General features: G+C 40.4%; 1 protein-coding gene across 15 annotated transcripts in view; it reads left to right on the top strand.

Annotated features, from left to right (window-relative positions):
• Nucleotides 1–1,519: 1,519 nt before the first annotated feature.
• Nucleotides 1,520–24,420, top strand: part of Dlg1 (discs large MAGUK scaffold protein 1) — a 190,025-nt gene continuing 167,124 nt past the window's right edge. For 14 of the 15 annotated variants that reach the window (XM_005071570.4, XM_040750953.1, XM_040750952.1 and 11 more), the window contains exons 1-3: nt 2,261–2,378; nt 2,860–2,913; nt 3,584–3,715. In XM_005071570.4, coding sequence (XP_005071627.1) covers nt 2,895–2,913; nt 3,584–3,715 — 151 coding nt within the window. In that variant the 5' untranslated portion in view covers nt 2,261–2,378; nt 2,860–2,894. Of the gene's footprint in view, nt 1,542–2,260; nt 2,379–2,859; nt 2,914–3,583; nt 3,716–24,420 lie in introns of those variants that run through there. The other variant, XM_040750948.1, reaches the window with a different exon arrangement.

Raw genomic sequence — 24,420 nt, 5'->3', positions numbered from 1 at the left:
CCCTGCATCCCAAATCCCAAAGGAATCCCATTTTTGGAATGGTTCTATGGGTACCAGAGACATGTCGGTTAAGAATGGTTACCTACACTGGCAGCTATCGATGAAGTCTTGTCAATAATGTGAAGTCATTAGACATTTTCCGTGTTAAATAAGCTCCCCTTGTCTATTAAGACCCTTTTCTTCCAGGAGCCATCCTCACTTGCTCCCTGGTTCCATCTCCTCTCCACAATGTGACTTTTACTGTTGGTAAAGATCCCTGCATGCCTAGTGCAACAAAACAAAACATGCTGCCAATACGCTTGTTCAAAATCATGGTGTCAAGTGGCCTGGGCTGCAGCTAGGAGAGCCGAGTTGTACACTGTGGACACTGAGCAACTTACACGGATGGCAAGGGGAAAGAATGTTTCCTTCCCCTGTCTGGATCCTGTTCTCTATTTCAAACTGAAAGTGGATCTCCAAGAGTTCTAAAGTCCCAAGGTTCTCACAAGTTCGAATTCTGGGGTAAAATTCAAAAGTGAAACCTACCCAGCAGCATTCCTTCCAGTTACCGTTCCGGTGCAAGGTTCCTTCTCAGACCTTTCCATTTGGCACTAAAAGGTTTATAGAAAAGCCTCATTTTCCCCTTTTAATTAAAGACATTTACTGATTGATTGTGTGTGTGTGTGTGTGTGTGTGTGTGTGTGTGTGTGTGAAGGTCAGTGGACAATTTGCGGGAGGGTCTCCCCTTCCTCCATGTGGGTCTCAGGGATGAAATTAAGGTCATCAGGCACGGAAGCAAGAAGCTTAACCAGGTGACCTATCTCGCTGATCCAGCCTTATTCGGATCTCTGGATTTCTGGTTTTGCCTCAATAACTTTTGACGGCTTCGGGGGAAAGGTTTCTTCAGAACTACGGAGCAGAAAAGTCCCTGTTACTCAGAAACAGCTTAAAGACCTAGGCAGTGACTTGGAAAATTTCCTCAAGCTTCGGGCTCAACTAGAGAGCAGAGTCCTTTGGGACTGTATGCTGGGCTCTCGGAATTTAAAACAGGTTTGAGTGTAGGGAGTAGCTCTCCACAAGTGAGTTCTTAAAGGGACAGCCATAATATGGGTAACACCTGGGAGCATCACTGGGCGGGACACAAGCGTGAATGAATGAATGAATGAGAAAATGAATGAGGGGACCTCTTTTCACTCTTAAACACGCTCATACTAGGAGTTAACCACCAAGATCTAAAATGCCTCTCAAACGCTCAAACTTTTAGCAATTCAGCTAGTCTCCGTCTTACATCCCGTCCCTAATGAAACTCTCCAAATCTTTTTTAGACGCGAATTAAGAAAAAAAAAGTAAAAAGTGGAAGAAGATGTAGACTACCCCTTCCCCTCCCAACCCTTCTTCCTCCGCCCCCTAACGTGGGTGGCGGCGCAGTCTGCTCGAATTCGTTTTTCCCTGTTGGGGATCCACCCCGGGCGTGCCAGGCACTCTTCCTGCCTTGAAGTTGGCCAGCACGTGTTCAGTGGGGTTCAGGGGTGTCTCGAGCTTGTGCCTTGGATCTAGCGCAGGTGAGGTCTCGTCTCCCTTCCCACACCTCCAGCATCTCGGGTTTGGCGCACGCGAGTTCAGTTACACCCGCGGTGGGCTAGTGCGACGTGCAGGCGGGCTGTCCCAAAGCCACTGCGGACCACCTGTAGAGCGCGTGTCAACTCCTTTGTCCTCAGAGCCACGTCGACAGGCGCTCCTCCAAGCAAGGCGCTTCCCTCTGGATGCTTTAAGGGTCTTCCTTCCCCTTCTCCAGCCCCCCTCCCGGCCATCCTCCCCTTCCCAACCCCAAGGTAGCAGCGCCCGGAGCCCCGGGCTCGAAGCGAGCCGCCTCCTCACTTCTCATTGGCCGAGAGCGTCGGGAAAGCAGTCACGTGGGCGCGCGCCCGGCCAGCTCCAGGGCCGCCATCTTGGCGGAAAGTTTAGGGGGAGAGCGACTGGGGGCGCGGAAGGAGGCGAGGTTCCGGGGGTGGGGCGGCCCGGAGGCGAGCGGGCAAGCCGGGCGGCGGGCCGCAGCGGGCAGGCGGCGGCGGCGGCGGCCGAGGCGGAGAGAGCGGCGCGGGGGTGCGGCAGCCAAGGGGGAGCTCCTCCCCCGTCCCCTCACCCCCTCAGCTGAGCTCGAGCCGGGGCGGGGCGGGGTACGTGGAGCTGAGCGGGGCCGGGCAGGGAGCTGCTCCGAGTCCGGCCCGAGCGCAGCCGGGCGCCAGCGCTCGCCGCTCGCGGGAACTTTGCGGCGGCGGCGCCGCAGGTGTGGGGGCCGCGGCAGGGGTGCATGAGCGGCGCGAGGGCGGCGCGGAGAGCGGCGGCTGTCCGGTCCGGCCCCTGCTGGAGTCGCCGGGAGGAGGCGAGCGACGAGCCAGGCAAGCGAGAGGAGGGGGCCCGAGCGGGGCGGGGGAGCAGCCGGGCGCTCGCTTGACCGGGCGCTGAGCTGCTGCTGCTCGCGGGCCGACCCGCGGCAGCAGGTGGGGAGCGTGGCTAGCACGCCACGGCGGCGGTGGCCCGAGCGGCTCCTCTTCAGGTGCGCTTGGCGGAGAGGGAAGCTTTGGAGGAACATTGCGAAGCGGGCTTGGGACTGCTCTTGATTCGTGGAGGGGGGTGGGGGTGGGATGCTGACCCCTGGGAACCAGCTTTGTGCGGTGCCTGACACTCCTGGGCTTTTAAGGCTCTTGCTTTTCACTTGGAAAAACTTTGCAAGGTGAGCACTTACAACCAAGGTTGGAGTTTTTTCTAGTCGAAAGTTGGAGGAGGCGGGTGTGTGTGTGTGTGTGTGTGTGTTACTATTGGATCCACGATTCTATTTGCTTTAGTTCAAGCTTTCCTTCCTGTTTTGTGTTTTTAAAGGTGTGTGTGTGCCTTCTTCCTGATTCTGGAGAAAAATGCCGGTCCGGAAGCAAGGTAAGAATTGATTTGTGGCTGTCACTCGCTGTAACATCTACCAGTGTTGTGATTACTGTTTTTAAAGGGTTTTTGGCAGGGTCTCTCTCATATTGCTTATGGTATCTAAGTGTCACATCACTTCAGAAGGTGGAAACAAATAGAAGTTCATTAAAGTCACCTTCTTGGCATCTCTAGTGGCTACAGAAGCAACTAATCCCCTACCACCTCGTTTTAAAAAACTCCGTTGCTTCAGTTCTTCACTTTATCATTCTTAGTCAGCACTTGTGAGCAGCTGTTGGACACTGAGGCTGATGTTTAGAAACACTTAAAATTTGGGTTAAGGCAACAAGTCACAGATGATTTGTTCTTGTCTATTAAGTAGTTTAAAACTGAGTTGCTGTCACTTTAATTAGATGGTCTTTTACTCCTGGAAGCTATCAGTTCACAGTTACACAGACCTACTCATCTTCCTCCTTTCTCGCCTGTGATAGAAAAGCCTTTACACTATTTGTGGTAGTAGGGAAGAGGAATATCAATATAGTGACTATAGCATTTGACTTGGAGGGACTTTGGGAGAACTCCTTAGATGTCTTGTAAATGTAGCACTTGCCATTCTTATAAATATGTGTGCACCCACACACAGACACGTAATACATCCGTGAAATTTTAACCATACCTGTCTTTTCAGATACCCAGAGAGCATTGCATCTGTTGGAAGAATATCGATCGAAACTAAGCCAGACTGAAGATAGACAGCTCAGAAGTTCCATAGAGCGCGTTATTAACATATTTCAGAGCAACCTCTTTCAGGCTTTAATAGGTGGGAGTTAAAACTTTTTATGTTTGTGACCACTGCAGAATGCATGAAGCTTCTCTGTTATGTTAAACTTAGAATGGTAACATTCTTGTTTCTTTTGTGTGACAGTCATTAGCTTAGCATATCTTCTGTGGAGTTGGGTTTTTCAGTTAGGCCACTGTCCTTTCTAAAAATGTTAAATAGCCAGAAAAACTTGCCAATATGACTATTTCTCTGCACTTTGAGAACAGCATTTCATGTCTTAATGCTAGCTATTAAAAGATGGATAAGTTGCAGAAATGTGTCAGAACACCCTTGGTGTGTTTCTGTATTTGACTTGTGTTCCTCTAGACTCCTGGAAAACATTTGGAGGATTGTGCTGTGTTTGAGAGCATTCAACCCTTTACATTTCTGTTAAACTTGGCATTTGTGGAATACGAGTTTTAGACCTGGAAAGAGATCTCAGAGATGATCTTGTCTAGTAATTACCTTGGTCTACAGATAATATTGTAACAGTCTTATTCCTTCCTGTATCTTAAGTATGAGATAGTTCATTGATTTAAACAATTGAAAAAATAGTCCAAAGTTTTGAGTATAGTTCCTGACACTGTCAGTGACTGAGTATTAGAAAATTCATTTAGCTGTTTTAAGCTACTGTGTTAACTATAGAATGTGGTGGTAAACTGAAGCAGTGGGCTTTTGATACTTTATAAAGTAGGTAGGACCTTTTTAAAAATGAAATGTTTTGTTTTCCATACCATCCCCAATATAAGACACAAGTTGGTCTGTCTCTGACACCTTTATATATACTTCACAAGTTTGCAAGCTACCTACTGTACCAGAGTGTTTATTGCTCCCCAGATTTAAGAAAAAGATTTTTAAAAAATTAAGTATCAGCTGTTGTAACATGTTCAAATAAGACATATACTTTCTCACATTATGTTCATTTTCTCAGTAACTTTCCAGCAGATAGGACTAATGTTTGTGGGTGTGTTGATATGTAATTATTGGTGTAACTTGAACACTAAGTTTTGGTTTTTCGAGACAAGGTTTCTCTGTGGCTTTGGAGGCTGTCCTGGAACTAGCTCTTGTAGACCAAGCTTGTCTTGAGCTCGCAGAGATCCGCCTGTCTCTGCTTCCTGAGTGCTGGGATTAAAGGCGTGTGCCACCACCACTACCACCACCACCCGGCTTTTGAACACTATTTTCAATGTGGGCCTTGTCAAATAACTTACTGTTATGTTGATGTTATTTACTGAATTTTAGAATTAAAGGTAGTTATAAGAGACTTAATTGACGTTACAACTTTTTACATACACTAAGGATAGAGATGATGACCTGCCATATATGTCACCCATCTTCAGAAATTATCCGAATTTATAGTAGACACTTTTGCATTTGTATTTCTAAGCCATGAAGCTTAAGGTCCAAATGGACCATCAAATTGGTTCCTTGGAGGACAAAAAGAGCAAATGAGGAAGAGAAAAATGACTTTTTAGTTGTTTGGTTTTCTAGATCAACATTAAACCTAGAAAGTTTTATTTAGTAGGGGTACTTTAGAGGAAAACAGTATGACTTGTATATCCTTATTTACATACACATGTGCATGTAGACTGTAGTCTTACTGTGTGGGAAAGCTGTAACTTAAGAAGACTGAGTAGGGCTGGAGAGATGGCTCAGAGGTTAAGAGCACTGACTGCTCTTCCAGGGGTCCTGAGATCAATTCCCAGCAACCACATGGTGGCTCATAACCATCTAATATTCAATCTGGTGCCCTCTTCTGGCATGTAGGCAGAACAGTGTATATGAAATAAATAAAGAAATAAATAAAATCTTAAAAAAAAAAGAAAACTGAGTAGTTAGTAAATAGAATTGACCTTTTCCATATTGTGATTGGACTTGCTATGTGCTGAGGCAATTGCTGCATATTCCTTGCCTGTTTTGAATGTTCATTGATATGCATAGTTGAATTTTGGTAGTTGTCTATTTAAGTTTGTAATAGAGAATTTTATTTGTCTTTTTAGTTTTGTTATTTAATGAACTTTGTTATTTGGACTTACTTGTATTTTAATGTTTAATAGTTATGTGGTATCATATTTTAGTGGAACAAAGGTGACAGATTTTAGGCCTTTGGAATAGACGTTTTGGTAGTGGTTTTTGTGTTCTTGTGTATTATAATTGAGTCGATGACTCTGCCTCACTGATACAGTTATTCTTTGGCACATACTATAATTTTAGCACTTGAAGATGAGGCAGGAGGATCAAGCATTCCAGGCCAACCTGGGCTAAATAAATAGTTTAATAGGAGTCTGAGTTGTTGTTGGACTCTTTTTTTTTTTTTTACTTTGTTCTTTGGCGGGGATGGGGTAGCCACTCAACTCCCAAATAATCACATAGAGGCTTATTATTTTTTTTTTCTTTTTATGACTGCCTGGCCCTAGTTTGTTTTGTTGCTAGCCAGCTTTTCTTAAATTTTCCTGTCTACCTTAAATTATCCTGTCTCTGGGCTTTTACCTTTTTCTGTTTCTATGTATTTTTTCTTTCCTTTTTATTTCTGGTTTGGCTGGTCCCTCCTTTTTTCCTTCCTCTTCTCTTTTTTTTTTTCCTTCTATTTATTCTCTCTGCCTGTCAGCCCCACCCATTCCTCTCCTGCCTAGCTGTTGACTGTTCAGATCTTTATTAGCTCAATCAGGTGTTTTAGGCAGGCAAAGTAACAACAGCTTCACATAGTTAAACAAATGCAACATAAAAGAATGCAACACTTCTTTGGATCATTAAACAAATATTCTGTAGCACAAAAGAATGTAACACGTCTTCAACTAATATCCCACAACACTGAGCTACATAGACATTTTCTCAAAAGCATACAAAAACCAATACTACAAAACATGTTTGCTTCTCATTCTGAAACTTTTGACGCTGTTAAGATTTTTTGAAATAGTATTGAAATGTACTTTCAGCTGGTAAATTACCCTGTGTCCGAGTTCATACTGAGAAATTGTGGACTGACTGCTTTTTCTTCAGTGAAAGCACTTGTTATTTTATAAGCTGGTGCACAGGGATGGACATTTAGATTTAAAAGAGACAGGCTCAATGACCAGTGTTAACTAAAAGTCATTTGGCATTTAGGTGTTGGGCTCTCCCACCCCTTTTTCTGTGTATCTTTGGCCTTCCTGGAACTCCATCTGTAGACCAGCATAGCCTGGAATTCACAGAAATCCACCTGTTTCATCACCCAGAGGCAGTTAGGTCCTTGACTATAATTTAGAACTCCTTTGCTTAGGTTTTAGTGAAGTACCTGTTTTTTTGTTTTGTTTGGTGTATGTGTGTTGTTGTTGTTTTTTTTTTTGGCAGTAGGCATGTTGTGTGCTGAGTGTTTTTGTAATTTCATCAGTACTTATTGATTCTTTGAAGTAATAGTAGTGACTGTTTTGTGCAGAAAGTCTGTAGGAGGCTATCCCCATTTGATGGTATAGAAATGCTGTCTTTCCCCTAGCTGGTACATACCTTAGCTTTCTGACACCTTGGGGTTATTTGAAAGGACAAAACTTCTGTGATACCATTTAAAGTTTTATTTTTATTATATTGAGAGTGTGTGTGTACATGTGGACACATGTGTGACCACACACATATGCCACTTATGTTGGTTAGAGAACAACTCTTAGGAATTCATTATCCACAGATTATCAGGGTTGGTGGCAAACATCTGAACTGTAACCACTGGCCCCCACTTAAAAATATTTAATATGTTTGTCTGAATTTGGATGGCATCTTAAACTCGTTGTACATCTCATCTTTCCTGCCCCTCCCCTTCTGTGTAACCCAGGCAGGCTTGGAAGTGCTGGGATCCAGATGTGAACAATCACATCTCTCTGGTATTACTGTTGTTAATTGGTTGTTTAGATAAATTTTTTTCTATTTTTGCTGGCACATGAAATAGTGATGCAACTTATTATTGACAGTATTCTCAATTTAATAAAATGTAGTAAGTATCCTTGAATAATAATTTTAAAATTCTGGAAAAGCAATAAAATTTTTATTAACTTTTTAGTGTCAGCTAAATTCTTTCTCTTATGTTTGTTTGAAGGCAAGGTCTCACTATCTAATGTTGGCTGGTCTGGAACTCCCTGTTTGAGTTTGAGTTGGCCTCAAACTCACAGAGATACTCTTGTCTCTGCCTTTTAAGTGCTGGTATTAAAGGTATGTGCCACCACACCTGGCTTCAGCTTTCTTTAGAGTCAAATATTTAAAATTATAGCAACAAAACACATGATCTGCACATTTGTTTAGAATTTAGTCCCAAACATATCTGGTGATTATTTTCGTATAAATGAGAAGTAATATCCTCTTGTCAGTCACCCAGGAAGTGTTTGAAAATGTAGTATGTTTTATATTCCCATCTACAGTGTTATATTTGTAAGTTTGGTAAGTTAGATTCAACATGGTTTGATTATATCAGAATCCAGATACTCTGATACATACATAGTGGTTTCAGGTCATTTTTAAGGTGTCTGGGATTCAGGGTGACCTTCGGAGTCCGTGGAGACTTCATACCAGTGCGCTCTCACATTCTCTCTCTTTCTCTCTCTCCCCGCCCCTCCCTCTCCCTCTGTCTTTTTCCCACTCTCCCCCTCTCTCCTCTCCACCTCTCTGCATAGTCCTGGCTGTCCTAGAACTCACTCAGTAGACCAGGCTGGCCCCTAAGTCAGAGAGATCTGCCTCCTTCTGCTGGGATTAAAGATGTGTGCCACCACTGCCACCACCTCCTGGCCTGTAGCTGCTTCTTAACTCACCTGCTTTCCTTGTACATAGGATTCTGGTTTCAAGATCTGTCTTCAGATCCTTGGGTAAATTTAGTCATGGGATTTGCATGTTTTTATTTTATCTGCAATAAATAGCAAGCTTTAATTGTATTTAAGGAAAGGAATACTGAGGAAGGATTAAACCCACACTAATCACTACCATTGGGCTATACTCCAGTGCCCCCAGTTGTTTTGTTGTTGCTATTTTTCTTTTTTAATGTTTTACATACAAATAGTTCACCTCCCCCCCTTTCCCATCCAGCTTCATGTTGTCTTTTTTTTTTCCACTGAGTACAATTAGTACTGCTTATACATGCGTGGGCAGTCTACCAGTGTCCACAGACACAAGCACACAGTGTAAACGGTGCTTTCTCTTCCAGCAGCATTCGCTGCCAGTAACTTTCCAGCTGTCTGAGGGGTCTTGAGCCTCTTACCCATGCATACTGGAGTTTCTGTTGGCATGATCTTGTGCAGGCAGCTATAGCTGTTGTGAGTTCATAAGTGCAGTAGCCATGCCATGTCCCGAAGATAGCGTTTCACAGCACTGCCACCCTCCTTTCCACCCCTCTCTAAGCCTTGGTGGGAAGGACCTGTTGATAGAGATGTCCAATTAGGGCTAAACATAGACACCTACTCTGAGTATTTTGATCAGTTATGAGCCTCTGCATTAGCGATTGCCCACCATAAAAAGAAATTTCTGGCCAAGGTTAAGAGCCACAAACCTTGTTTTCTTTGTACGTTCTGTAGGACTGGGCTTGTGGGTAGGTATTGCTTAAATTCGATTTTGTCATGGAATATCTTGTTTTCTCCATCTGTATTGACAGCTTTGCTGGATATAGTAGTCTGAACTGGCATCTGTGGTCCCTTAGTGTCTGCATAGCATTTGTCCAAGTCCTTCTGGCTTTCATTGTGTTCATTGAAAAGTCAGGTGTAATTCTGATAGATCTGTCTTTATATGTTACCTGGCCTTTTTCTTTTGTAGCTCTTTTTTTTTTTTTTTTTTTTTTTTTTTTGGTTTTTATGAGACAGGGTTTCTCTGTATTGTTTTGGAGGCTGTCGGTCCAGCCCGGCCTCGAACTCACAGAGATCCGCCTCTGCCTCCTGAGTGCTGGGATTAAAGGCGTGCGCCACTACTGCCCAGCCTCTTTTGCAGCTCTTAATATTCTTTCTTCATTATGTGTGTTTATTGTTGTGATTATTATGTGGTCAGGAGACTTTTTTTTTACTTTTTTATTTTTTGATCCAGTCTATTTGGTGTTCTGTAAGCTTTTTGTACTTGCATAGACATGTCTTTCTTTAGGTTGTGAAAATTTTCTTCTATGATTTTGTTGAATATATTTTCTGTGCCTTTGAGTTGGACTTCTCCTTCTATCCCTATTGTTCTTAGGTTTGGTCTTTTCTTGGTGTCCCAGATTTCCTGCATGTTTTGTGTTAGGGATTTGTTGGATTTAACATTTTCTTTGACCTTTGAGTCCGTTTCCTTTATGATATTTTCAATGCCTGAAATTCTCTCTTCATTTCTTCTATTCTGTTGTTTATGCTTGCATTTGTGGTACCTGATCATTTACCCAGATTTTCCATTTCCAGAATTCCCTCAGTTTTCTTTATTGCCTCTGTTCCAGATTTCAAGTCTTGAATCATTTTCTTCATTTGTTAGATTACTTTTTCTTGGTTTTCTTTAAGGGATTTGTCGATTTGTTCCCATTTTTTGTTTGTCTTCTATTACTTCAAGGATATTTTTCATTTCCTTTTTAAGGGCCTCAATCTTCCTCATAAAGTTAATTTTTAGGTCATTTTCTTCTGCTTCACCTGTGTTGGGATGTTCAGGTCTTGCTGTTGTAGTAGCACTAGTTTCCAGTGGTGCTGTATTGCTCTTACTCTTTATGTTGTTGAGTGTGTTCCTACCTTGTTGTCCACGCATCTCTTCCTGTAATTGGTATAGGTGGAGCTTGTGCTTCCGAGCGTCTCTCTTTCTCCAGTTGGTATAGTTGGGGGCTGTGGCTCCGTTGACTGCTTCTTCAGGAACAAGCAGAGCAGAACCTTTGGTGAAGGCTCCTCCTGAGGGAAGTGGGCCCAAGGCTCAGATGCTTGCTTCTTGAGGTGTCTACAGCTCAGGTAGACACTCTTCCTATTAGAGGCGGGGCTGTGGCTCCAGTGATTGCTCCTCTAGGTGTAGATGGGGCTGAGGGTTCAGCAGTAGCAGTGGGGTATCTCCAACACAGAAATGGCAGTGAATGCTGTCTGGGACACAGGTGCTCTTACCCAGAAGAACTTCAGGGAAAGAAGCTGGAAACCGCTGCTGTCATCTCATACAGATCACTCCCTACTCCTGAGCCTGAGGCCTCCCTCTGAGGCTGCTTTCGGGCTGTTGTTTCAGGCCTCCCACTGACAATGCTCCTGGATCTGAAGCTCAGGCCTCCCTCTGATGCTGCTTCTGGGCTGGGCTTCAGGCCTACTTCTGATGATGCTGTTGCCACACTGGTGGCCTCTTATTTTCTGGTGGTTCAGGCTCTTGGGTCCGAGACTCAGGCCCCTCTCTTTGTTGCTGCTTCTGGGCTGGGGTTCAGGTTTTCTACTGAAGCTACTCTGGGCCTGAGGCTTGGGCCTCCCTCAGAAGCCGCTTACATGTGCGTTTGTGTTTGTATGTGTGTATACATATGTGCATACGCAGCACATTGTTAAAGCTGTTGGTCCATTCATGAACATTTGCATTGCTTCTGTGTCTTATGCATTATGAGTGATGCTGCAGTGAATATGGGTGTGTGGATATCCTTACAAGGTGATTTTGTCTTCTTTGGATCTATCTGTCCCCAGAAGTGGGGTTCCTGGATTGTGTGGCAGTTCTATTTTTGTTTCTTTAGGAAACTAGTAATGTTTTCCATAATGGCTTCACAGATCTAAGTTCCCACCAGTAGTGGGTTCCCTTTTTATCCTTGCCACATTTGTTATCTCTTGTGTTTGTGATGATAGACATCCTTATAAGTGCAAGATGTTATTTCGTGATGACTGTAATGATTTTGAGTTCCTTTATATCATCCCCCTTCATCACTTTTATGTCTTTGGGAAAAAAAGTATGTTTAGATTTTTGATTCCTTTTAATTGAAGCTTTTTTTGGCTCTTTTTCCAACCCAAGACTTCAAATAACCCATGAAAACTGTGTTGCTGGGAATGATTTAAAAAGTAATAATGGCTACATATCAGATATTTTACTAGTCCTCACGCCTGTGAGGTGTATTCACCAATGGGGTGATTATACTATTTTACAGATTAAAAGTTGGAGGCACTAAGAAATAGCCAGTTTTTCTCATAGACACTCAGATACTAACTTGTGTAGTGTAAAAGTGAACTCTAATTTAAATCTAGAACCTCTTCTGCTTCATTATTCCTGATAATTATGTTCACTGTCATTACATTAAATACAGAAGCCATAATAAGAGGTTGAAGACATGCTGGTCTGTAGAGTCAGTGGTTATTATTTGTTATAGTATCATTTTCAAGGAGATTATTTATAATGCTGAGTTCATTTTATAATCAGGATTTGAGAATGTATCACTTTAAATAAAATGTCAGAATTTCATTTTTTTATCATAACTGAGGTTGCATTTTAGCCTGCTATTAACTTGTATTCGTAAGTGTGCATGGTCTGTTTGAGTGGGAAAACATAATAGGCTATGGATTAGACTGGAATTAACTTACTTTATTAACTTTGCATGTAGTGGTTTTGATTTAATAAGGCAGAACTGTTTATTTGCCTACTCCAGCACTGCAGTCTTGTTTTGATTTTGGTGGATCTGGGTGAATTTTCTTTTGAACCTTGGAAAGCAGAGCTGTAAAAGCATCTGTAACTACTTCTCTTTTTTTTTCTTTTTTAAAAAAATTAAACTAGAATCAAGCTTGTTTTACATGTCAGTCCCAGTACCCTCTACCTCCCCTCCTCCCCTGCCCCCCATCATCCCCCTATCCCATACTGTTTCTACTCTCCAGAGATGGTGAGGCTTTCCATGGGGCATCTTCAAAGTCTGTCATATCATTTGAAGCAGGTCCTAGACCCTCCCCCATGTGTCTAGGTTGAGACAGTATCCCTCTGTGTGGAATTGGCTCCCAAAGTCCATTCACTTACTAGGGATAAATACTACCAGAGGCCCTATAGATTAACCAGATCTCCAAACTGACATCCTCGTTCAGGGGGTCTGGAACAGTCCTATGCTGGTTTCCCAGCTATCAGTCTGGGGTCCATGAGCTCCCCTTGTTCAGGTCAGCTGTCTCTATGGGTTTCTCCAGCCGGGTCTTGACCCCTTTACTCATCACTCCTCCCTCTCTGCAACTGGATTCCAGAGTTTAGCTCAGTGTTTAGCTGTGGGTGTCTGCTTCTGCTTCCATCAGCTACTGGATGAAGGCTCTAGGATAGCATTTAAGTAGTCATCAATCTCATCATCAGAGAAGGGCCTCTTGACTATTGCTTAGATTGTTAGTTGGGGTCAACTTTGTAGATCTCTGGACATTTCCCTAGTGCCAGATTTCTCTTTAAACCTATAATGGCTCCCTCTATTATGGTATCTCTTTTTCTTGCTCTCCTCTATTCTTCCCCTAACTCGCTCTTCTGCTGTCTCATGTCCTCCTCTCCTTTCCTCTTCCCCCTTCTCTGTCTCCTAACTCCCTCTTCTCTCCCCCTATGCTCCCAATTAGCTCAGGAGATCTTGTTCCTTTCTTCTTCTCCCGGGGACTATGTATGTCTCTCTTAGGGTCCTCCCTGTTTCCTAGTTTCTCTGGCAGTGTGGCTTGTAGGCTGGTACTTCTTTGCTCTATGTCTAAACTCCATATATGAGTGAGTACATACCATGTTTGTCTTTTTGTGACTAGATTACCTCACTCAGGATTGTTTTTTCTAGTTGCATCCATTTTCCTGCGAATTTCAAGGTTCTATTGGTTTTTTTTTTCCTCCTGAGTAGTACTCCATTGTGTAAATGTACCACATTTTCTCCATCCATTCTTCAGTTGAGGGGCATCTAGGTTGCTTCCAGGTCCTGGCTATTACAAATAATGCTGCTATGAACATGGCTGAACAGACATCCTTGTTGTATGAATGTGCATCCTTTGCATATATGCTTAAGAATGGAATTGCTGGATCTTGTGGTAGACTGATTCTATTTTCCTGAGTAATCACCATACTGATTTCCAAAGTTGTTTTGGAATGAGTTTTTACTCCCACCAGCAGTGGAGGAGTATTCCCCTTTCTCCACATTCTCTTCAGCATAAACTGTCATTGATGTTTTTGTTTTTAGCCATTCTGACAGGAATAAGATGATATATCAGAGTTGTTTTGATTTGCATTTCCCTGATTCTACCTATCCAAGAACATGGGAGACCTTTCCATTTTCTGGTAATTCTTTAATTACTTTCTTTAAAGACTCAAAATTCTTGCTATATAGGTCTTTCACTTGTTTGGTTAGTGTTACCCCAAGGTATTTTATGTTGTTTGTGGTAATTATAAAAGGTGATGTTTCTCTGATTCCTTTCTCAGCCCATTTATCTTCTGTATATATAGTAGGGCTACTTTTTTTTTTTGAGTTAATCTTGTATCATGCCACTTTGCTGAAGGTGTTTATCAACTGTAGGAGTTCCTGTGTAGTTTTCCAGGTCACTTATGTAAACTATCATATCATCTGCAAATAGTGAAAGTTTGACTTCTTCTTTTCCCATCTGTGTCCCCCTGATCTTCTTTTGTTGTCTTTTTGCTGTAGCTAGAACTTCAAGTACAATATTGAAGAGGTATGGAGAGAGTGGACAACATTGTGTTGTTCCTGATTTTAGAGGAATCCCATTGAGTTTCTGTACATTTAGTATGATGTTGGCTGCAGGTTTGCTGTGTATTGCTTTTATTATGTTTAGTTATATTCCTGTTATCCCTGATAACGGGACCTTTATCATGAAGGGGTGTTGAATTTTGTCAAAGGCTTTTTCAGCATCTAGTGAGATGATCATGTGGTTTTCTTTCTCAGTTTGTTTATATGGTAGATTACGTTGGTGGATTTTCATATGTTGAACCATCCCTGCATCCCTGCATCTCTGCATCCCTGCATCCCTGTGATGAATCCTACTTGATCATGTTGGATGATTTTTCTGATGTGTTCTTGGATTTGATTTGCCAGTATTTTATTGAGCATTTTTGCATCAATGTCTATGAGGGATATTGGTCTATAGTTCTCTTTCTTAGTTGTGTCTTTGTGTGGCTTGGGTACCAAGGTTATTGAAGCCTTGTAAAAAGAGTTTGGCAATGACCCTTCTGCTTCTATTGTGTGGAATACTTTGAGGAGAATTGGTATTAACTGTTCTTTGGATTTCTGGTAGAATTCTGCACTGAAGCCTGGGCTTTTTTTGGTTGGGAGACTTTTGATGACTGCTTCTATTTCCTTAGGTGTTATAGGTCTATTTAAATTGCTTATCTGTTCTTGACTTAATTTTGATAAGTGATATCTATCCAGAAATTTGTCCATTTGATTTTCGAATTTTAAGGGGTACAAATTTTCAAAGTATGATGTGATGATTTTTTTGATTTCCTCAGTGTCCGTTGTTATGCTCCCCTTTTCATTTCTGATTTTGTTAATTTGTATGTTCACACTCTGCCCTTTGGTAAGTTTGGATAAGGGTTTGTATATCTTGCTGATTTTCTCAAAGAATCAACTCTATGTTACATTGATTCTTTGTGTTGTTTTCCTAGTTTCTACTTTATTGATTTCAGCCCTCAATTTGATTATTTCCTGGTGTCTACTTCTCCACAGTGAGTTTGCTTCTTTTTGTTTTAGAGCTTTCAGTTGTGTTGTTAATTCTCTAGTATGACTATTCTCCAATCATGTGGGCACTTAGTGCTATGAACTTACCTCTTAGCACTGCTTTCAAAGTGTCCCATAAGTTTGGGTATGTTGTGTCTTCATTCTCACTAAATTCTAGGAATTCTTTAATTTCTTTCTTTTTTTAAATTCTTTCCTTGACCCAGGAATGGTGCAATTGTTCATTGTTCAATTTCCATGAGTTTGTAGGTTTTCTGCAGTTTGTGGTGGTGTTGAATTCTAAATTTAAAGCATGGTGATCTGATAAGATACAGGATGCAGGGGGTTATTCCGGGTTTTTTTGTTTTATTTGTCTGTTTGTTTGTTTTTTGTACCTGTTGCCAAGTATGTGGTTGATTTTAGAGAAGGTTCCATGTGGCGCTGAGAAGGCGTATTCTTTTGTGTTTGGATGGAATGTCCTATAGATGTCTGTTAAACCCAATTGGGTCATAACTTCTATTAGTCCCTTTGTTTCTATGTTAAGTTTCTGTGTGGTGGTCCTGTCTAGTGGTGAGAGTGGGATGTTGAAGTCTCTCACTATAAGTATGTGAGATTTTATGTGTGATTTGAGTTTTAGTAATGTTTCTTTTACAAATGTGGATACCTTTGTATTTGGACATAGATGTTAAGAATTGAGACTTCATTTTGATGAATTTCTCCTGTGATGAATATGAAATGACTTCCTTCATCTCTTTTGATTGATTTTAGTTTAAAGTTTATAATTTGTTAGATATTAGGATTGCTACTCCCATTTGTTTCTTGGGTTCATTTGATTGGAAAATCTTTTCCCAACCCTTAACTCTGAGGTACTTAACTTCTGTCTTTGAAGTTGAGGTGTTTCTTACATGCCTCAGAATGGTGGATTCTGTCTTCGTGTCTAATCTGTTAGCCTGTGTTTACTTTAGGTGAGTTAATACCATTAATACTGAGGGATTTTAATAATTATTGACCATTCTTGTTTGTTTTGGATTTGTTAGTAGTGCTGGAATTGTGTGTGAATTTCCACCCTTTTTTTCTCTTGGCTGTTGGTAAAGTGAGATTATCTATTGCCTATGTTTTTCTGGTTGTAGTTAACTTCTTTGGGTTGGAGTTTTCCTTCCAGAACTTTCTGTAGGGCTGGATTAGTGGATACATATTATTTAAATCTGGTTTTGTCATGGGATATCTTGTTTTCTCCATCTGTAGTGATTGAAAGCTTTGCTGGGTATAGTAGTCTGGGCTGGCATCCATGGTCTCTTAGTGTTGATAATATCTATCCGGGACCTTCTGGCTTTCAGAGTTTCCATGGAGAGGTTGCTTGTAATTCTGATAGGTTTGCCTTTATATGTTACTTTGCCCTTAGCTGCCCTTAGTAGTCTTTCTTTATTCTGTATGTTTGGGGTTTTGATTATTATGTATGTGGTGAGGGGACTTTTTTTTTTTATGGTCTGCTTTATTTGGTGTTCTGTAAGCTTTTTGTACTTTTCATTGGGATGTTGTTCTTTAGGTTGGGAAAGTTTTCTTCTATGATTTTGTTGAATATATTTTCTGCACCTTTGAGGTGTGTTTTTTTTTAATTAAAATTTTTTTTGAGGTAGGTTTCTTCACTTTCTTCTATACCTATTATTGGGTTTGGTTTTTTCATGGTGTCCCATATTTCCTGGATATTTTGTGTTAGGGATTTGTTGGACTTAAGATTTTCTTTGGTCGTGGAATCTATTTCTCCTAGTTCATCTTCAATGCCTGAGATTCTCTCTTCCATCTCTTTTATTCTGTTGGTTATGCTTGCATCTTTAGTTAGTTCCTGATCGTTTTGCCCAGCTTTTCTATTTCCAGCGTTCCATCAGTTTGTGTTTTCTTTATTGTCTCTATTTCAGTTTTCATGTTTGAATTATTTCTTTCACCTGTTTGATTTTTTTTTCTTTTCTTTCTTTAAAAGATTTGTTGATTTCTTGTATCTTTTGGTTTGTTTTTTCTTCCATTTCTTTAAGGGGTTTTCTCATATCCTCTTTGAGGTCCTCTATCATTTTCATGAAGTTGTTTTTAAGGTCATTCTCTTCTGTTTCATCTGCGTTGGGATGGTCAGGTCTTGCTGGTGTAGAGTCCCTACACTCTGGTGGTGTCATATTGGTTTTCCTGTTGTTGAATGTGCTTTTATATTGTCTTCTTCCCAGCCCTTCTTCCAATTGGTGCAGGAGTTATGCCTTCCTCTCCTAGTGGGTACAGGTCCAAGGTTCCCTTCTGGTGGGTGCAAGCAGGTCCAACACTCTGGCTCTCCTCTTCCTATGGATGGAGGAAAGACTAGTGCTGGGGCTTTGGCAGTCTCTGGGTGGGCTGGACCACTGGGATGGGATCCCCAGTGCTCAGTCCCCAGGTCTCAGGTGTCTCCGAGCAGGGCACCAGAAGGTGGGCTGCCTGTTACTACTTCTAAGCTGTTTCATCTGTGCACAACGGAACCTTTCCTCTGTACAGGATCTAGGCCAGGACTGGATATATCTCTTCTTTCTAATCTGGGGCCCTTTTTCTAGTCTTACTTTTTGTCTTTTATGATTTCTTTGTGTCTAAGAGAGAGAGAGGGGTGAAGGGAGGGAGAGAGAGAGGGAGAGACTAAGCAAGTATTATATCTCTGATCTATATTCATAGCCCTTTTAAAACTTTTTTTATTTTGCTCTGTTGATAAGGATGAACCCTGAAGTTGCTCTGTAGCCCAAATCCTGTCTCCATGTCCAAAGCAAGGAGTTCCAATCTTTTTGAATAATACAATTACCCCTTAACATCCTGTTTCAAAAAAATTGTTTCATGAATGTTTTGCCTTCATGTATACATGTGTACCACATGCATGCAGTGCCCTTAGAGGCCAGAAGAAGGGATTAGCTCCCCTGGAACTGGAGTTACCCACAGTTGTGAGCTGCCATGTGAATGCTAAGAACTGAACCAGGCACTCTGGAAGAGCAGCCAGTGCTGGTAACTGCTGGGCATCCCTCCAGTTCCTGCCCTTACACTTTATGTAATGTTTTTCCATTTGGGGTTTATCTGATGTTTGCTTGTAATTCCATTCAGTTTTTGTATTCGTGGTTTAGGATTCTATATATCCAGAAGTCTGCAGTTTTGTCTTCCTTTCCTTGGTAACATTAGTTTTGATCACCTAGTTAGTTATATTTTAATTTTTCTTCTTTATTGTAACTCAGAAGCTATCTGTGTCTGCCATGGGATTTTGCAGATCTGTTTCTTATAATAGTTATCTCTCTCTCTCTCTTTTTTTTTTTTTAACCTTCCTAATGATTTTGGTGTTTAGACTGTCTCAGATTTAGCCCAGGGTTGTCCTTCTCAAGCTTTCTCTTGTGTTTTTATGAGATGTCTCATTTCTTCAGCACTAGACTGATTTTTGGCATAAGGTGATACTTCAGGTTGACCTTGTAATTACTAGCCACACACCTTTTAAAAGGAGTATTTATGTGTTTGTCAAATGATGTATAAAGCATGGAGATAGCTTATTTTAATGTACTAGCTTAACATCTACCATGTTTCCAGTGTATGAAATACAAATTGCTTTTATGCTGAAATTTTGTAGGACGTTTCTTTAGGGATCCAAGTAGCATTTACAGTGTATCTTGATTTAGAAGTGAGCTGAGTATCTTTGACTCTTACAGTTTGCTGTTAGATGAACTGATAGATGGTTTTTCTTCTGCAGTGGCACGTTGTATGTCACTGTCATTCTGCTCTCTAGTGGTGTACCCTGTAGCCCTCCAAAATGGGATCTGTTATAAAGATAGCACATGTTCCTTCGGAGATATCTAAGGTCAGACAACTATAGTTTTTGTAAAATACAAGTAAATGTTATTCTATATATCGGTCTGTACACACTTTGATTTTGTAAAACGTCTTACACAGTCCAAGTGTTTGCCATGTGAGACTTGATTGGCATGTGAGGAGAGACTGGAGAGATGATGTAGAGGTTAGAGCTTATGCTGGTCTTGCCAAGCTCTTCAGTGGTTCACAAGCACCTGTCTCCCCGTTTCCAGGGAGATTTGCATCCATGTGCACATATCTACTTTGATACACACGCACACACAGTCACTCAGAAATAATCCAAATAAATCTTTAAAATATAAAGTTATTATATAAGGTAAAAACCAAAACTAGTTAAAATAATACCAGAAAATCTTTCCAAAATTTAGTACTGCTGCTTATTGACTATAACATAGTTTGTTTTTTTCCATATGGCATAATGTTTCAATTTCTTCACTTGAATAGTAGATGAAATAGTTGACTTGTTTAAGTGATTTGTACTAAAAAGAATGAAAGGATTATACAACAAGAAGCTTACATTGTAAGAGACACATGGAAACTAAGACTGTCGGAGGGAACAGTGTTGAGAGAGAGAGAGAGAGAGAGAGAGAGAGAGAGAGAGAGAGAGAGAGAGAGAGAGAGTATGTATGTGTGTGTGTGTGTGTTGCTTAGTTGGGTTGACAGGTAGAACTGCTCTTGTGTTTTTGGGGCTACTACAGTTGAATTTGTAACTTCTCTGCACCATACGTAATTGTTTTTATTTTTCTTTCCATATCAGATTTCTGCTATTCTAGACAGCTGTTTACATAACATAGATTTTTATTTTTGGTTAATGTCCTCGGGGACTAGGTTTTTAAATTAAATTTTTTTTGTTTTTGTTTTTTTTGTTTTTACGAGACGGGGTTTCTCTGTATTGTTTTGGAGGCTTATCGGTCCAGCCCAGCCTCGAATTCACAGAGATCCGCCTGCCTCTGCCTTCCGAGTGCTGGGATTAAAGGCGTGCGCCACCACCGCCTGGCCTTTAAATTAATTTTTATATGAGTTTTTGTATTCATAGTTGTACAAGTGTGTACATCACCCACATGTGTGAGTTGTTGTTTTGAAATCTTTATTGTATCTGTAGGATAACTTGTCAGACTTTTACTACTAAGTGAAAAGGGGTATACATTTTAAGGTTTTCCTTGTAATTTGTGAATTAATTCTTTTTTTTAATTTATTTTTCAAGACAGGGATTTTCTGTATTGTTTTGGAGCTTGTCTTGGAACTCACTCTGTAGACTAGGCTGGCCTTGAACTCACAGATCTGCCTGCCTCCCGAGTGCTAGGATTAAAGGTGTGTGCCACCAATGCCCAATATGAATTAATTCTTTCTAACGTTATATCAATGTAATATTTTAGGCAGTGTTTAGAAGAATGACAAGTTTGCCTTAAATAATATAAAGTAGAACTGGAGAGATGGCTCAGAGCACTGGCTGCTCTTCCAGAAGTTGTGAGTTTAATTCCCAGCAACCATGTGGTGGTTTGCAACCATCTATCATCTGGTCATCTGGTGTGCAGTCATACATGCAGGTAGAACACTTTATACATAATAAATCTCTAAAAAGAGCATAAATTATGTCTTTTAATATTATCTCCTCTTTTGTGAACTGTAATTTGAGTTATTTCGATGTTTTAATTTCTGAATTATCTCTTTATATCATTGTATTTCCTCCCACTCTTTTTTCCTCTTTACTTAAAGGTATAAAATTAACACTAGTCATATCAAGTGTCACAAATAACTAACTACTCTTCTTCATCTTGTATTTTTAAACTTGGGTTTTAAAACCTCATGTTTATTTGTGGTTAGATTTATCAGTAGATATGTGTTTTCTGCTTGTGGGATTATACCTGGAAAGGCTGTCCTTTATATCCTAATTTCCAAGATTATTATGTTAATCTGTCTCCATCATTTATGGAAGCATTTACACCTACATTCAGACTTTTAAAAACATTTTGACTTGTGTGTGTGTGTGTGTTTAATCCCTAGTTGTACAGATGTATTCATGTACAGCATACACACACACATGCACTAAAAAGATGCATCTTAATAAATATGTGATGGCTATTATAGCATGAATAATAAAAACCCAGAGACAGATACTGGGGTTCAAGCTGAAGATCAGAAAAGCAAAGCAGCTAAATCACTAGAGAGTTTTCACCTCTACCAAGGATCAGACCAAAGGGAAGCAATCCTGTCCTCAGAATGACTGACTGCAGACTGCAATGCTCTACATCAAACCTCAGACTGCCCCAAGACTGCACTGAACTCCTGCCTTATATTCCTCTCTAGTGCTGGGGTTAAAGGCATGTCATCCCAAGTGCTGGGATCAAAGGTGTGAGTTCTGTTTCTTCTGTAGACTGATTCATTCTCATGTAGCCCAGGGTAGGCTTGAACTCACAGAAATTCATCTGCCTCTGTCTCCCAAGTGCTGGGATTAAAGGAATAGCCACCATTGCCTGGCCTTTATGGCTGACAAGTGGCTTAGGTGTGTGACTAACTAGTGGTTTAGTGTGTGTGGCTAATTAGTGGCTTAGCTAGTTGTGGCTAACTAGTGGCTTAGCTCTGCTCTCTGATCTTCAGGCAAGCTTTATTTGTTAGATTACAAACAAAATATCATTGTAGGCTATGGTTTATGATGCTATAGCAATTTAACTATATAATTAAATTTCTATTACTAATACTGTATTCAAATTTTGAAAATAAATGAGATAGGAGGGTCTCCTGAAGTTGTTTGAGCAAGATAAAGGTTATATCACCAGAAACAAATTAAGTTGACTATGTTGATTTTTTTTTCTTCAGTTCTGGTCTATTCCATCCATGTGTTTCAATATTCAGTGTAAATAAGAATTGCTCATAATTTTGTATATACATTGTGAAAACATCACTATAGAAATAAATTATAATTAATGATTCAAAGGTTGTAACTTGATGGGGGAAGTCATTCTATGTATAGGTTGTCTTATTGGTTGATAAATAAAGCACTGTTGGCCAATAGGGAAGCAAGATAGGTGAGACTAGGAGTAGAGGAGGATTCTGGGAAATGTAGTCTAGAGTAGAGGGCTGCAATGTAAACCCTGGGAGGAGAGGGTGCAAGTCTGGCGTTCTTGGTAAGATAAGACCTTATAAAATGTATATATTAGTAATTATGGGTTAATAATGAAGTCAGAGCTGAACATTAAGAAACCATAGCAAATGGCCAACACCTTCATAATTAATATAGCGTCCTGTGTGATCATTTGGGACTGATACGGCTCAGGGACCAGGCTGGCAGGAAGAATCCCATTACAGTATCTTGGTACAGTTTTATCAGAAATTACCACCTTTCCTACCCAGTGTAAAATACAGTCCTTCAGTTAATCTAGTTACTTGAATTTTTACTTTGAAAATGTAAAAAAAATAAATGAATATAGTGGTAAAAATAATAGATTAAGAATGATTCCAAGCTTTCTTGAAGGTGCTGCAGACCGGATAAACATAACAAATATAATTAAAATAACTGATTACATTTGTATTTATTACTCTGAAAATAATTTCCTGTGAAAATGGTGGTGTATTAGTAGAAAAAACAATAGAAGAAAATGCAGGAATGCTAAAATATGTCTTAGAGAAAACTACATGCTTAAATGAATTACAATTGAAAACCTCACTTATCACAGTATGGTCCTCCTTGATTTTAGACTACACTGGATTCCTACAAATGTAGTTCCTAAGCAAAGGTCTAAATGAGGTCACAAAAAGCTTGACCTTATACGTGAAAAAAATTAAAACCTTAGAGACATTAGTTAGTCTTAAGAATCAGCAGAATTATTCGTATGTCAAAAAAAAAAAGGCAAACCAAAAATCTTTATAGAGGTCAGAGAGATTGCTCAGTAGGTAAAGATGCTTGTAGCACAAGTCTGATGAGCTGAGTTCAATCCCCAGAACAGAGAACTGAATCCTGAAAATTGTCCATTGATTTGTACTTGTGTCCTGTGGCAGACGTGTCGGTATTCATATTATACACAAACAAATATGTAAAATTAAAAAAAAATCTTTGGGCCAGGTGTTGGTGGCACACGCCTTTAATCCCAGCACTCGGGAGGCAGAGGCAGGCGGATCTCTGTGAGTTCGATGCTGGGCTGGTCCGAAAGCCTCCAAAACAATACAGAGAAACCCTGTCTTGTAAAACCAAAAAAAAAATCTTTGGAAATCAAGTCACTTCAAAAGTCTTTATGTACTGCCTTTATTATTTTCTTAGTTTGCTGACACTGGAAGAGGAAGTGCAGCATTCCCGAAATAGTCTCAGAGGTAGAGAAGCAAGGCAGGAGAGTGAGACGTAGAAGGATGGGCATTTATTTTCAAATAGGAAAAGAAACTTTACAGTTTTGGGTGATAACCTACATCATCCTAAGCAGAAACACCTCACACATTATCAGTAGGATAAAAGTTTAAGCCAACGTATAGCCAGGCAATAGTGACACATGCTGAGGCAGGCTAGCCTGGTTTACAGAGCAAGTTCAGGAGAGCCAGAGCTATACAGAGAAACCCTATCACAAAAAAAAAAAAAAAAAAAAAAAATCAAGCCAATGTGACTACCAGTGTGGGATACAGAGTGAAATTCTGTTTGAAAACCAAGCAAACAAAAATGTAGACAGTGCCTCACAGCTTTAAAATGCTTAAAAACCAAAACTCTGATATGAATTAATAATGGCAAAGATGTGAGTAACATTGCCAGGCAGTTTCTTAAAAACTCAACACCAGATTACCCAATAGTTACTTATGCTCCTTGGTATTTACCCAGACAAGTTGAGACACGCCCATTTAAACCTACATAGTCTCCTTTTCTCATGTTGCTATCCACCATAATGTAAATAGTTTTTGCCATACACTCCTATGCCTATTGATGTTCTACAGCAGACGCAGGAACACAGCCAAGTGACCAATGACTGAACACTCTGGAAACCATGAGTTTCCTCAAAACAAAACAATACACATAGTAAAAATCAAGGAATTGGGAATGTAGCTCCATAGTAAGAGTGTTGAATGAAGAGGATGCCAAAACAAAACACTCCACATATAATGTATAGCAGCTTTATCAATTAGTAAAAGTTAGGAGTCAAAAAATTCTTGAATAGGTAAGCAGATAAAGTACAGTAGAACTATGCAGTATGGAGTATTAGCAATAAAAAGATAAAACCTAAGCAAGCCACAAAAAATGCAGGAAACTTAACATGTAATGCAAGGGAAAGAAGCCAGCATCTAGAGACTACATACTTTGGGATAAATTCCTAGAACTAAGTTACTTGGTGAAAAA

The sequence above is a fragment of the Mesocricetus auratus genome, unplaced genomic scaffold, assembly GCF_017639785.1.
Source record: "Mesocricetus auratus isolate SY011 unplaced genomic scaffold, BCM_Maur_2.0 Super-Scaffold_100008, whole genome shotgun sequence".
Taxonomy (NCBI): domain Eukaryota; kingdom Metazoa; phylum Chordata; class Mammalia; order Rodentia; family Cricetidae; genus Mesocricetus; species Mesocricetus auratus.
This window is presented reverse-complemented; position numbering and strand designations above follow the sequence as displayed.